Genomic DNA, 14,923 nt, shown 5'->3' with positions numbered 1-14,923 from the left:
ATTTTATATCATTTTCTCTCAACAATTCATATTATTTCCAAGATTAATATCAATATCAATACTTATAACTTCACTTGTGTTATTATTATCATGCAAAATGGGTAATATATCTTTCTTTTTACTTTTTTTATGCAAAATGGGTAAATTTGGATAGGTTTTAGTGAACCGGGTTGGGTGACACAGATTCGATCTGAATTTTTTTTGACCTTAGGTCTAAATTAATACAGTCGTATCGATATTTTTAAGGATACAAACGGATACGTATCATAGGATACATATTAATGTATCGAAAGATTAAAAATATACTTTTTAATATGTATCGTTAGCGATTTATATTGAATACGTATCACTTATCGTGGGATACTAACCACCATGCTTTATAGTTGTCAATAAGTATGGGACCGTGGGAAATCAACAAAACATAATGATCAATAAATAAATTCTGAATCCACATGCGACAAAACAAATAACTCTCCCTATGATATTATTTATATGTACAGTCTGGACTCTGGACTCTGCTGCTGGTCTACTTTCAATATTATCTGTTTTTGAAAGAAGCAATCACTCTTTCTGCATTAATCACCCAAAAAAAAAAAAAAAAAAAACATGAACCAGAACTATTTCGATTCCAAATTCTTTCTGTTACATTTCCTTCTTCTGCTCAATCTTTTAGGAATAATCACCTCAGCCTCATCCGGTTTTGAATCTGATGAACTCGCTTTACATGATTTCAAGAAACACATAACTCAAGATCCCCTTCAAATAATGAGATCCTGGAATGATTCTGTGCATTTCTGCAATTGGACTGGTCTTACATGCAGTCCAACTAATGGAAGAGTCACGATCTTGAATTTGGACTCGCAAAACTTGGTTGGCTCCATCCCACCTTCCATAGGAAACCTCACATTTCTCACTGCTATCAACCTGGGAAACAATAGCTTCCATGGTAAAATTCCTCCAGAAATAGGCCGTTTACAGCGCCTGCAGAATCTCACCTTGGATGGCAATCAATTTGGCGGGCGCATTCCAACGAATATATCTGGTTGTACAAATCTAAGAAAGTTTAAAGCAAGTTACAACGAATTTAATGGGCAGATTCCAGACGAAATTAGTTCATTGTTGAAACTGGAAATACTGAGTCTTGGACGCAACAATCTTACGGGAAGAATTCCAGCTTCGATAGGGAATCTTTCATCTCTTTCCTTTCTGTCACTGGGGCGGAATAATTTACAGGGGAGCATACCTGAGGAACTAGGCCTACTATCAGACTTGACCTTTTTCCATGTTGGGGCAAATTATTTGTCAGGTTTCGTTCCTTCTTCAATTTATAATCTCTCTTCTATATACTTTTTCTCTGTTGCTTCAAACCAGCTGCAAGGGGAGCTGCCCTCATATGTTGGCCTCACTCTCCGAAATCTTGAGGTATTTCTTGGTGGGGTTAACAATTTTACAGGAAATATTCCTGCATCATTGCCAAATGCTTCTAACCTTCAGCAGATCGAATTGGGTGTAAATGGTTTCACTGGCTCCATTCCTGGAAGCTTTGGAAGATTGAAAAGTCTAGTTAAACTTAGCTTTGAATTTAATAGACTTGGAAATGGAGAAATTGGTGATCTGAATTTTGTGACCTTCTTGGCTAATTGTACTAATCTTACATTGTTGGGTCTTGTTGAAAATCGTTTTGGGGGAGAATTGCCTAAATCCATAGGCAACCTTTCAACTCAGTTGCAGTTTCTGACTTTAGGATCTAATCTGATTCATGGAGAAATTCCAGTTGGAATTGGAAACCTTGTTAACTTACAACTTCTAGGATTGGAAAATAACCATTTAAGTGGTACTGTTCCTGATGTTATTGGGAGGCTCAATAATCTAGAAACATTGTATTTGAATCAAAACAATTTTTCTGGATCGATCCCATCCTCCCTTGGTAATTTAACCAAATTAATTGCGCTTTCTTTGGCGGAGAATAAGTTTCAGGGAAGCATACCTCCCACTCTTGGAAACTGCCAAAAATTGCAGTTACTTATTTTATCTAGTAATCGTTTAAATGGGACGGTACCCAAACACCTTATGAGTCTTTCTTCCCTTACCATTTACTTCGGCTTCTCTTATAATTTTTTGACTGGTCCACTACCACTTGAAGTTGATAATTTGAAAAGTCTTGCAGAATTGGATATATCCAATAACAATCTATCTGGTGAAATTCCTAGAAGTCTTGGAAGTTGTACTAGTTTGGAGCGCTTGTACTTGGGAAGTAATATGTTTGAAGGGACTATTCCTTCTTTGGAAAATTTGAAAGGTTTAGAGGAAATAGATCTTTCTCACAACAACTTGTCCGGTCAAATTCCTACATTTCTTGGCAAACTTGTATTTCTCAAGTATCTCAATCTTTCATACAATAAACTTCACGGTGAAGTGCCAATATTTGCAAATCAAAGTGCCAACATTTCACTTGTTGGAAATGATGACCTTTGTGGTGGTGCCGCAGAACTACTTTTACCTGTATGCTCTAAAGAAGATTCTAAAAGGCATATTAGTAAGAAAGTAGTAATCTCAATAATTAGTGGTATCATAATTGCAACACTTTTGACGAGTTCTTTTGTTTTATATTACAAAAGAAAATCTTCACAGAAAAATTGCACAACATCTTTGAATGAAAATCAGTTGCGCTTGTCTTTCTTTGACATATTAAAANGGTTTTGAATCTGATGAACTCGCTTTACATGATTTCAAGAAACACATAACTCAAGATCCCCTTCAAATAATGAGATCCTGGAATGATTCTGTGCATTTCTGCAATTGGACTGGTCTTACATGCAGTCCAACTAATGGAAGAGTCACGATCTTGAATTTGGACTCGCAAAACTTGGTTGGCTCCATCCCACCTTCCATAGGAAACCTCACATTTCTCAATGCTATCAACCTGGGAAACAATAGCTTCCATGGTAAAATTCCTCCAGAAATAGGCCGTTTACAGCGCCTGCAGAATCTCACCTTGGATGGCAATCAATTTGGCGGGCGCATTCCAACGAATATATCTGGTTGTACAAATCTAAGAAAGTTTAAAGCAAGTTACAACGAATTTAATGGGCAGATTCCAGACGAAATTAGTTCATTGTTGAAACTGGAAATACTGAGTCTTGGACGCAACAATCTTACGGGAAGAATTCCAGCTTCGATAGGGAATCTTTCATCTCTTTCCGTTCTGTCACTGGGGCGGAATAATTTACAGGGGAGCATACCTGAGGAACTAGGCCTACTATCAGACTTGACCTTTTTCCATGTTGGGGCAAATTATTTGTCAGGTTTCGTTCCTTCTTCAATTTATAATCTCTCTTCTATATACTTTTTCTCTGTTGCTTCAAACCAGCTGCAAGGGGAGCTGCCCTCATATGTTGGCCTCACTCTCCGAAATCTTGAGGTATTTCTTGGTGGGGTTAACAATTTTACAGGAAATATTCCTGCATCATTGCCAAATGCTTCTAACCTTCAGCAGATCGAATTGGGTGTAAATGGTTTCACTGGCTCCATTCCTGGAAGCTTTGGAAGATTGAAAAGTCTAGTTAAACTTAGCTTTGAATTTAATAGACTTGGAAATGGAGAAATTGGTGATCTGAATTTTGTGACCTTCTTGGCTAATTGTACTAATCTTACATTGTTGGGTCTTGTTGAAAATCGTTTTGGGGGAGAATTGCCTAAATCCATAGGCAACCTTTCAACTCAGTTGCAGTTTCTGACTTTAGGATCTAATCTGATTCATGGAGAAATTCCAGTTGGAATTGGAAACCTTGTTAACTTACAACTTCTAGGATTGGAAAATAACCATTTAAGTGGTACTGTTCCTGATGTTATTGGGAGGCTCAATAATCTAGAAACATTGTATTTGAATCAAAACAATTTTTCTGGATCGATCCCATCCTCCCTTGGTAATTTAACCAAATTAATTGCGCTTTCTTTGGCGGAGAATAAGTTTCAGGGAAGCATACCTCCCACTCTTGGAAACTGCCAAAAATTGCAGTTACTTATTTTATCTAGTAATCGTTTAAATGGGACGGTACCCAAACACCTTATGAGTCTTTCTTCCCTTACCATTTACTTCGGCTTCTCTTATAATTTTTTGACTGGTCCACTACCACTTGAAGTTGATAATTTGAAAAGTCTTGCAGAATTGGATATATCCAATAACAATCTATCTGGTGAAATTCCTAGAAGTCTTGGAAGTTGTACTAGTTTGGAGCGCTTGTACTTGGGAAGTAATATGTTTGAAGGGACTATTCCTTCTTTGGAAAATTTGAAAGGTTTAGAGGAAATAGATCTTTCTCACAACAACTTGTCCGGTCAAATTCCTACATTTCTTGGCAAACTTATATTTCTCAAGTATCTCAATCTTTCATACAATAAACTTCACGGTGAAGTGCCAATATTTGCAAATCAAAGTGCCAACATTTCACTTGTTGGAAATGATGACCTTTGTGGTGGTGCCCCACAACTACTTTTACCTGTATGCTCTAAAGAAGGTTTTAAAAGGCATATTAGTAAGAAAGTAGTAATCTCAATAATTAGTGGTATCATAATTGCAACACTTTTGGCGAGTTCTTTTGTTTTATATTACAAAAGAAAATCTTCACAGAAAAATTGCACAACATCTTTGAATGAAAATCAGTTGCGCTTGTCTTTCTTTGACATATTAAAATCAACTGATAACTTTTCTGATGAAAATTTGATTGGTGTGGGTAGTTTTGGTTCTGTCTATAAAGGAATTCTTTCTGGTGACGGAAAAGTTGTTGCAATTAAGGTGTTAAAATTTCAACAACAAGGGGCCTTGAAGAGTTTCATTGACGAATGCAATGCTTTAAAGAGTATACGACATCGTAACATCTTGAAAGTCATTACTGTTTGCTCAAGTGTTGATTATGAAGGAAATGACTTTAAATGTTTGATTTTTGAGTTCATGCCTAAGGGAAGTTTGGACAAGTGGCTATATCCGAATCTGGATGAGCAACTTGTTGGAATCAAGAAATTGACCCTTATGCAAAGATTGAATATAGCAATTGATGTTGCTTCTGCTTTTGATTATCTCCATCACCATTGTGAGATACCAATTGTGCATTGTGACCTAAAGCCAAGCAATGTGCTACTTGATGAAGATATGGCAGCCCATGTTGGTGACTTTGGATTGGCGAGGTTCCTTTATGAATCTTCAGATAATGTCTTGCAAAGTCAAATAATGTCAGGCGGTCTAAGAGGTTCTATTGGCTACATCCCTCCAGGTATAAATTCCTTTCAAAATTATTATTAGTTTATTGATAGAAAAAAGCTCGTTGAATGCCAAAAGTGTACGTTTAGAGTTCAAAATAAAGTATCATTTGAATGGTAATACCCTAATTAAAGTATATACTCTATCTTAAAACTATATATTTACTAAAGCAATGTTAGTACACATCATGTATGCCTTGAGCTAACAAGGGTTCAAGAGAACCAAGAGGGATTCTCCTTGACTTTAAAATATTTTTTATGCGTAGAAGTCAAAATTTCAAAAGTTTATGTGTAAATTTTTTTTTTAACATTAATAAAATAAAATAAATTAACTTTAAAAAATATTTTTGTTTTTTATCTTATAAACCAATAAATTTCAAGAATACTGAATTTAAGAAATTCTTTGCAATCTTTTATCCTTTACTTAATTTAAATATAGGATTTCTCATTCAAATTATTATCATAAAATTATCACATTTTTGTCATTATTCACCTTATTTAGTTTTTCTTTTATCTTTTTCGCATTTCTACTTCATCAATGTTTTCCTTGTTTTCTTTCTTAAATTTATTACACTTATTATAGTCATCAATCTATTGCAATTCAATGGTTTAGAAGTTGAAGTAATTACTACCTTCAGCTTTCCTCTCAAATCCTATTTTAATTTAGTTATTTTATACTTTATTCTTTACTCATATACTGGAAAACGCTAAAGCTTGCTAATTACAATACCATTTTTTTCCGCTTTTATCTTTAGAATTTTCCTAATAAATACATACTAATTTTATTTTATTTTATCTTTTTTGTTCTTATATGTAATTTCTCGCTAATTTGTGAAGCTTCTAAAGTGATATAATTCTATTTTTCATAGCAAAAAAGAAAAAAAAAAGTTTCAATCTCTTGAACATAAAATATGTATGTTTTTTTTTTTTTTTTTTTTGGGTGTGTTTTTTTGATTATCATATATTGTTATTATATAGTAAACAGTGTAATTTATTATTATTATTATTTTGCGCGTTTGAAGTTTGTATTAGTTTTATATACTTCAAGAGTATTATATGTTTCGACCATTAATTCAAGTCCGAGGTTGCTTGCACTTCCATTGTTGATATCTTATTTACCAATCTTACAAATTGTAGAGCATATGGATGGCTATGTTTCCAGGCTCGGAGACATATACAATTACGGTATACTATTGTTGGAGATGTTTATAGGTAAAAGACCAATAGATGACATGTTTAAAGATGACTTGAACATTCATAAGTTTGTTTCTATGGCTTTTCCAAATCATTTCATGGATATTGTTGACCCATCACTACTCTTTGAAGAAGAAAATGAAGATGATGAAATAGAAGAGGCAATGATCAGAAACTTTGAATCTCAGACGAGTAATAAAAAGAAAATGGAAGAATTCTTGGTTCCCGTGATGAGAATTGGACTGATGTGCTCCACAACATCTCCAAGAGAGCGGATGGCAATGAACGATGTGGTTAACAATATAAAATCTATTAGAGACTCATTTATCAAGTTTAAGGATAGAAATAAGCAAACGAGGAGGTAAACTGATATCAACCACTCTTAATTCCGAACTCCATGTACGTTTAAATATCTTATGACATGTTGGCACTAATAGTATCTATTGTGATTAAATAGTTGGTTTATTTATTTATTTATTTTTTTGTTCTCCGTGTTTAGCTCTTAGTGTTAACATTGAGTTCTCTCATAGATATCAAGTGTGATAACATTTTATCCTTTGCGATTTGAATAGACCAATATTAAAGTTGAATTAGGTAAAAGATTTTGGAAAACTTTACTTTTTATTAAACCGTTATACTACTTTGAAAAAACTGCAATATCACTCCTTTTACTTTCACGATCCTGTTAATTCACTAGTTCTTCTTAGATGATGTTAGGAGGTTCGTGTATGTGTGTGTATATGGGATAAGAGGAGGGCCTTGATAAAGGTAAGACCAATCACCATGTTGATCAGTTACTGTGGTTTCCCACATGCATAACCTTATAACCTTTTGGCCCGTCGATGGAGGAATAGTATCCCTTTTGGCAGTGAATTAGTCCTCAATTTTTTTCATATATTTAGCCCAATCGTCAAATTTAAGTGAGAATGTAATTACAATAAAATGTTTCATTCTTCTTCTTCTTCTTCTTCCATATATTTACTTTAAGACTTATATTTGATAAACCAGAATTAACAATGGAGCATGAAATTTCTTCAATGGGAATTTGTGATACCATGAGCTATCACATGAAAATTTGATTCTTTGAGAGGGTGATATTGGATGGGAATGATATTGTTTATATTGGGTTTGAAATTCGGGTTTTTCTTCTATCAAGTCGGGATTCAAAAGTGCATACTTGATTAAAGAGCTTTAAGGTTGTGATTCCATAAACAAACTAATCCATAGTTGTATGATAATGATATTAATTGATATGGTCTCATCCTTCATTAATTTTTGTTCTTAGACTACCCAACCAAAGTAACACTTTTTTTTTTTGGCCACTCTAGGTTGATGGTTTTAGTATATGGAAATTATGGAAGAAATGAATATTTTGTCTTCGGTGGGAAATGATAGCAACTAAACTTGAAATGGGCCATTCTAATTATCCTTGCAAGTATAGAAATTGGAGAAACATAATGTGGCAATGCTATGTTTAATCCTAACGGTAGTAAGAAACATTAACTAAGTTGGATAATTCCTATAAATTTCAATTTAAATGTGAAATTGTGATAATTATTTTAAGGTTTAATTTAATTGTGAAATTGCTAATTCTGATTTATTTAAATTTATTTTAAATTTTAAATAGCTACAAATATAAAGCTTCTAAGTAAAAGTATGGAAGAAAAAGAAGAATAAAATCTTTTATTATAATTATATCTTCACTTAAACGAAGATAGGGGCTAAAAATCAGTGTTTTAAAATCCAACCTGGGATGAAACCTGGCACAGTTGTCGGGTCCCCAGTTGACCTGTTTAACCGGTTTGACCAGCGGTGACAAATTTTAAAATCCAGCAAATACACCCCTAAAATTTGTTAAGTCCCTACATGTTTGAAATTTAGCAAACACACCCCAAATACAAATTGACAACCGACTAGTTGGCGACAACGACACCCCAAATGCAACCACAATCATCCCTTGAGTACATTCCCTAGAAAATCTACCCAAGATTTGGCCAGATCTCACTGACGATAACGTCGACATTCTAAGCCAAATCCCACCGACATAACGTCGACAACTCTCCCCATCACCCCAAAAATACTCCCCTTTGCCTTTCAACCAATACCCACCTCACCTCACCTCACCCCACCCCCGTTAGCCTCACTAATCGCCGACAAAAGCCTGCTGTTGTCGTTGCCTGTTTTTTTCGATGTTCGTTCGATTCACTCATCAAAAATCAATGTCATCGCCACCATTGCATTCATTGACATTTTCTCTTCAAAAGCTCCAACAACCTAGCCTTCAATTGTTTGTCGATCATCAACCCAATTTTTAGGGTTTCGATGAATAGTGAAACGTGTAATCTAGTCCAGTGAAAGCCCTAGGTCCTACTTGAATTGGTTGGACCGGGCCAGGTTTTAAAACAATACTAAAAATCACTTAACATTCCATGCACTCTTAAAAAAGAGTAAACAACATGTTCCCAATCCAAGGTTTAGTGAAATAGCAAGTTTCGACCCTTGGTTTCATAAATTTTAGATTTACACCCTTAAAGTAACAACCTTAATGACTTTGGATTCTAACACACATACAGAAAGTGTTATTACCAAACTGCCCTCACATATTCTTCTCAAGTCTACCTGTTGATCCAACAATCTCCTCCCTTTTGGATGAACTCACACGCTTATTCAATGGCCCCTTTTTGATGAAGCCTCTCTCTTGGACTCTCACGGTAGGCTTAGAACAGAAATCACCCATGGTTCCAAACAAAGAAGTTAGAATAAACCCAGGAAAAATCAACACTTTCTCCTTCACAGACAAACCTAACCAACTAAATCCAATCCTAAACTTGCTAAAACTCTACCCTTTTGAATCTCCATAAACAAGAATCAACTCAACACCAATCTTCAAAGGACAATTAAGAAATCATATACTAAAAATGACTACAAAAACAAGAAAACAAAGATTAAATTATAATGGAAAGTTAAAAATGATTGAGAAAGGAAGGCTTAATCAGCAAGAGACTCATAAGAGGAGGGATTTGTTTGTGTTCTTGAATCTTGAATAACGGACTGTTGAACGCGTAAACATAATTCCTCTTGCAATTAACATAGACAAATAGAAATGGAGTTGGAAATTTATTATTTATTATAGAGACGGTTTTGGCCGGCAAAGCAGATGTTCTCAGTCAACATAACAAATCCACTTTCTCTATATGTCATCATCTTCACTTTCTATTTCTAGATGGAGTTTCAAACAGTTAAGTATACTTCGGTTTGGGTTTCGAAACTGAAGCTGAATTGTGGTCGTTGATTTTCCGTTTTGTTAACAACTTCTCAATTACTATTTCATCGAAAATACTGTTGTTCTGTTTGAATATAAATAAAGTAAAAGATAATTTTATTTATTTATTTTCTAATTCATCTTGAATCAAACTACCCAGCCCCTACCCACTACCATCACCGACTGCTCTCAGACCTCCCCTGCACCTTACCACCTCCACCGACAGACGTCGCCCCGCTCACCAGTTGGAGTTGAGTTTATTTGGAGTTGTGTTTTGAATTTGGGTTTGCTTGGAGATTGAAGTTTGGTGAATTTGGTAACTGTTTTTGGAGTTTGTTTTTGTAGATTGGATTTTTGTATGTGTACTGTAGTGTGATTTCCTGCCACCTCCCATCTCCCATGCACTTTCCACAAGCCATCCACATCTTTGCCCACCAACTGCTCGACGAAAGACCTCAACCAGCAGCACCCCACATTCCGACCACAAAGCCAGAACAAGAGGGTGTGGTGGCGTCGGTCAGAGATGTATTTCGGAAATGAAAATATTAAAATATAATAAATGGCTATTTAAACGGTTAAAAGAAAGCAGACCGTGTTAACTCAAGGTGGGAATCTAAAATTTATGAAATTAGAGGTAGGAACTTGTTATTTTGCCAATCCTTGGGTGGCAACATGTCGTTTACTCCTTAAAAAAATTCATGTGGGGATGATGCAGTTGAAAAGAGTGGGTAAAGATAAAAGAAATGGAAATATGTCTAGCGTGGATCCGATCTGTAGCAAAGAGTGGTGGAATATCAACTCACTTTACAATAAATGACAATAATAATATATATTGAATATAAGAACTAAGCATTTGCTTGATAAATATAATACACAATCACTAACCTGGAAATGGAGCTCAATGACGACAACAAGAGAAGCTCGCCGGAAAGAAGGAAAGCAAGCTTGCCGGCAAGAGGGAAAGTAAGTTCGCTGGTGATGGGCAATTAGAATTGAAATTAGATTACTTAGTTAATTTCCTGAAAAAAAAACCATAAAAACGGCATCGTTTCAAGTTGAGCTACTTGAATAACTTGTAGCCCTACATAGTTTCTAAAACATACAATATTTACCCTGGAAATATCATTTAACTCCCTATTTGTTTGTGTATCTTACAATTTTACACTTCTAATATTATATGACTGGGTTAATTTGTAGTATATGGTCTCATGCTTTTACAACGAGTGTGTTTTTAGTCTTATACATATACTCTTTTACGTTGAGATAATACTACCGATGTATAAGACATCATAAAATAGGTTTTATTGACATGATTTTAATACCGTATACAACTGTCATATAATCATAGTATATTTCTTGTAGTGACATTCCCTCTCCAATTTGAGGGGGCATGATAAGGAATGTTACTCAAAAAGAATGGTAAAGTTATATTTAATTTGTTTAAGAAAACAAAGGAAGCATAAATGGGAATTTTCTTTTCCCAGAAATAAGGCATTTTAAAATTTTGAAAAATAACAATTTAATTACAAATTAATAAGAATTTTGTCACTGCAAGACATTGACTAAAATATTTTTAAATAATTAGAATAATTTGCATCAATTGGGTTTAACAAAATATGTAATTTATGAAAAACAGTTCCACTACCTCATTGCACTCAAATCCTTTTGAATATTCTACTCCAAAATAAATATCTTTTAATCAAGTCTACTCCAAAATAATTTACTTATTATAAGTGCTCCCACAGTCACACCAAGAAGTAAGTGGTAGACTTGGAAATTAATCCATGTCTCCAAATTCCGCATGTGAATAAATTAATAAACTAATAATTCTCAAGTCGCCAGTTTTATTTACTAATCTTATTTGCACTATTAATTTCTTTCAACTGAAACTAGCAATCCCTCTTTCTGCATTAATTCCAAAAAACCATGAAGCAATACTGTTTTGATTCCAAGTGGATTTTGTTTCATCTTTTATGGATAATCATGATCACCTCTGCCTCATCAGGTTTTGAAGCTGATGAACTCGCTTTACTTGATTTCAAGCAAGGAATAACTCAAGATCCCCTTCAAATAATGAGATCCTGGAATTCTTCTATGCATTTCTGCAATTGGACTGGTGTTACATGCAGTCCAACTAATGGAAGAGTCTCAATCTTGAACTTGGACTCGCAAAGCTTGGTTGGCTCTATCCCACCTTCCATAGGAAACCTTACGTCTCTTACTGTCATTGACCTGGGAAACAATAGCTTCCATGGTGAAGTTCCTCCAGAAATAGGCCGCTTACAGCACCTGCAGCATCTCAACCTGTCTTGCAATTACTTTGGCGGGAGTATTCCAACGAATTTATCTCGTTTTACAGAACTTCGAGTATTTCACCTTTTCCGCAACAAGTTTATTGGGCAGATTCCGGACCAGCTTAGTTCATTGCCGAAACTGGTACAACTAAATCTTGCAATTAACAATCTTACAGGAAAAATTCCATCTTGGATAGGTAATTTTTCTTCCCTTGTCCATCTGTCACTTTTATCCAATAATTTACAGGGAAGCATACCCAAGGAATTAGGCCTACTATCAAGCTTGGGATTTTTTCAACTTGGTGGGAATTATTTGTCTGGTACCATCCCTACTTCAATTTTTAATCTCTCTTCTATGTACTATTTCTCTGTGGCTGAAAACCAGCTGCACGGGCAGTTGCCGTCAGATGTTGGACTCAATCTCCCCAATCTTAAACAATTTTATTGCGATTTGAACTATTTTACAGGAAGTATTCCTGTATCATTGCCAAATGCTTCTAATCTTTCAGTAGTTGATTTTTATAATAATAGCCTCACTGGGAATGTTCCAGAAAGGTTTGGAAGCTTGCAAGGTCTCATTACACTTAATTTTGCGAATAATAGACTTGGAAAGGGGGAAATTGGTGACTTGAAATTTCTAAAATTTTTGTCTAATTGTACGAGGCTTGTAGAGTTGGGTCTCTATGGTAATGTTTTTTGGGGGAGAGTTGCCTAATTCGATAGGCAACCTTTCAACTCAATTGCAAAAGTTAGATATTGGAATGAATCTGATTCATGGAAACATCCCTGCTGGGATTGGAAACCTGGTTAACCTAGCTGTCTTATCCTTTATGGGAAACTACTTAAGTGGTAGTGTTCCAGCTGAAGCTATTGGGAGACTACGGAATCTAGAGGTATTGTTTTTATGTATCAATAATTTTTCTGGATTAATCCCATCCTCACTTGGCAACTTGACTAAATTATTTCAGCTTTGTTTGGGAATAAATGAATTCGAGGGGAGCATACCTCCAAGTCTTGAAAAGTGTAAAAAATTGCAAGTATTGGATTTATCTAATAATAGTCTAAATGGCACCATACCAAAAGAAGTTATCAGTCTTTCTTCCATTTCAATTTATTTGGACTTGTCTAACAATTTTTTGACTGGTTCATTACCACTTGAAGTGAGTAACTTGAAAAATCTTGGAGAGTTGGATGTATCCAAGAACAAATTATCAGGTGAAATTCGTAGTAGCCTTGATAGTTGTACCAGTTTGGAACGTCTGTACTTGGGAAGTAACATGTTTGGAGGAACTATTCCTGAATCTTTGAAAAGTTTAAGAGGTTTAGAGGAATTGGATCTTTCTTGGAACAATTTATCTGGCCAAATTCCCGAATTTTTTGGCCAACTTTCATCTCTCAAGTATCTCAATCTTTCATATAATAAAATTGAAGGTAAAGTACCCAAGAAAGGGATATTCGCAAATGCAAGTGCCGAGATTTCACTTATTGGAAATGAAAAGCTTTGTGGCGGTGCTCCAGAACTACTTTTGCCTGTATGCTCAACAAAAGTTTCTGAAAAGCATATTAATATAAGAATAGTAATCTCAATAATTATTGGTGTTACAGTAGCGACTCTGGTGGTGATTTCTTTTGTTTTATATTACAAAAAGAAATCTTCACGGACAAGTTCCACTACATCTTCGATCAAAAGTCAGTTACGTTTTTCTTACTCTTATATTTTAAAATCAACTGATAACTTTTCTAATGAAAATTTGTTCGGTGTGGGTAGTTGTGGTTCTGTCTACAAAGGTACTCTTTCCGGTGATGGAAAAATTGTTGCAGTCACGGTGTTAAAAGTTCAACATCAAGGAGCCTTAAAGAGTTTCATTGATGAATGCAATGCTTTGAAAAGCATACGACATCATCATAACTGTTTGCTCAAGTGTTGATTATATAGTTTTCTGATTTTGTTCAGATTACGTGGAAGGGGTCGGTGACGGGGTTCAATCAATCTGAGCTTTGGCCTCCTATCATTCCGCCTTGGGTCATACCTTGCATAACTCACCCGATTCATCTCATCTTCCTCCCACCTTATTTGAATCACCGCTTTGGCCAAGGTGTCTTCCATCGTGGTGCAACCGAGCTTCGTCAATTCTTTGTATAATTTACCATCCGGTAGGAGACCCTTCTTGAAGGTGTCTACGGCTGTCTAGGGGTTACAAGAGGGGATGGAGATTTTTTTCTTTGTTGAATCTATTGATGTACTCTCTCAGTGGCTCCCCCTTTTTCTGGTATACTTTGTACAGGTCGATCGATAGCTTCTCAAGTTTCTTGCTGCTGGTGAATTGCTCCACGAAGGTGTCCGTGAGCTGTGCGAATGAGTTAATGGAATTGTTCGGGAGGTTAGTGTACCACTGAAGAGCCGGAACAGAAAGGCTTGAACCAAAACTCTTATACATACAGACTTCCCTCAGCGTTCGGGGTATCGAGACGGTGAACATTTGTTGCTTGTATGAGGCTATGTGATCATCTGGGTCGGTTGTGCCATCATAGGGCTTCATGCCAAGGATAGTGAATTTGTGAGGCATGTCGGCTAGCGTGATCGCATCCACGAAAGGCGAATCGGCATAGCAGTAAGGCTTGCTCTTTTTGGTAGGGATTGGCATTCCTGGTATGCGCCTCATCACTGCCTCTACGTCGGCCAATCTCTTGGCCAATGGGAGAGGCGGATACCACTAGGTCATCCTGATTGACTTGGTTGGCCACAAGATTCGCACTCGACGCATTTTGTTGTGTCAATCCGTGTGGTGTAGCCTAGTGGATCATTCCTTCATGTATCATTTGGTACCTTGGATCCCTGTTCATTCCCTCTGGTTGGGTGACTCCCATTGTAACTGATCGGGTGTTTCACCCTATATGAATGGTTAAGGGGGTTATT

At 35.7% G+C, this 14,923-nt stretch overlaps 3 protein-coding genes across 4 annotated transcripts; all 3 read left to right on the top strand.

Annotated features, from left to right (window-relative positions):
* Window positions 1–591: 591 nt before the first annotated feature.
* Window positions 592–6,971, top strand: LOC116111034 (putative receptor-like protein kinase At3g47110). Of its 2 annotated transcripts, XM_031397243.1 has the most exons (3): window positions 592–2,685; window positions 4,685–5,270; window positions 6,394–6,971. In XM_031397243.1, the coding sequence occupies exons 1-3, from the start codon at window positions 607–609 to the stop codon at window positions 6,813–6,815; spliced, it is 3,087 nt and encodes a 1,028-aa protein (XP_031253103.1). In that variant the 5' UTR covers window positions 592–606; the 3' UTR covers window positions 6,816–6,971. The 2 variants fall into 2 exon arrangements, with proteins under 2 accessions (XP_031253103.1, XP_031253104.1); XM_031397244.1 differs by lacking the exon at window positions 592–2,685 and having other exon boundaries at window positions 2,707–5,270; window positions 6,394–6,970.
* Window positions 6,972–11,616: 4,645 nt separating this feature from the next.
* Window positions 11,617–12,996, top strand: LOC116110997 (putative receptor-like protein kinase At3g47110). Its single transcript, XM_031397204.1, has one exon. The coding sequence runs from the start codon at window positions 11,639–11,641 to the stop codon at window positions 12,719–12,721; it is 1,083 nt and encodes a 360-aa protein (XP_031253064.1). The 5' UTR covers window positions 11,617–11,638; the 3' UTR covers window positions 12,722–12,996.
* On the top strand, window positions 12,768–13,934 carry LOC116111008 (probable LRR receptor-like serine/threonine-protein kinase At3g47570). The gene has a single exon (XM_031397214.1). It carries the CDS (start codon window positions 12,768–12,770, stop codon window positions 13,932–13,934), a length of 1,167 nt encoding a protein of 388 aa, XP_031253074.1.
* The last annotated feature ends 989 nt before the right edge of the window (window positions 13,935–14,923 follow it).

Source organism: Pistacia vera, unplaced genomic scaffold (genome assembly GCF_008641045.1).
Source record: "Pistacia vera cultivar Batoury unplaced genomic scaffold, PisVer_v2 Contig623, whole genome shotgun sequence".
Taxonomy (NCBI): Eukaryota; Viridiplantae; Streptophyta; class Magnoliopsida; order Sapindales; family Anacardiaceae; genus Pistacia; species Pistacia vera.
The sequence above is the reverse complement of the archived record's forward strand: the minus strand, read 5'-3'. Positions and strand labels throughout refer to the sequence as shown.

Excerpts from the sequence above, each read along its gene's own strand:
- LOC116111034 (XM_031397243.1), top strand. The coding sequence starts at position 607 with ATGAACCAGAACTATTTCGATTCCAAATTCTTTCTGTTACATTTCCTT. Across the intron at positions 5,271-6,393 it reads TATTGGCTACATCCCTCCAG|AGCATATGGATGGCTATGTT; the intron begins GTATAAATTCCT and ends TACAAATTGTAG.
- LOC116110997 (XM_031397204.1), top strand. The coding sequence starts at position 11,639 with ATGAAGCAATACTGTTTTGATTCCAAGTGGATTTTGTTTCATCTTTTA.
- LOC116111008 (XM_031397214.1), top strand. The coding sequence starts at position 12,768 with ATGAATCTGATTCATGGAAACATCCCTGCTGGGATTGGAAACCTGGTT.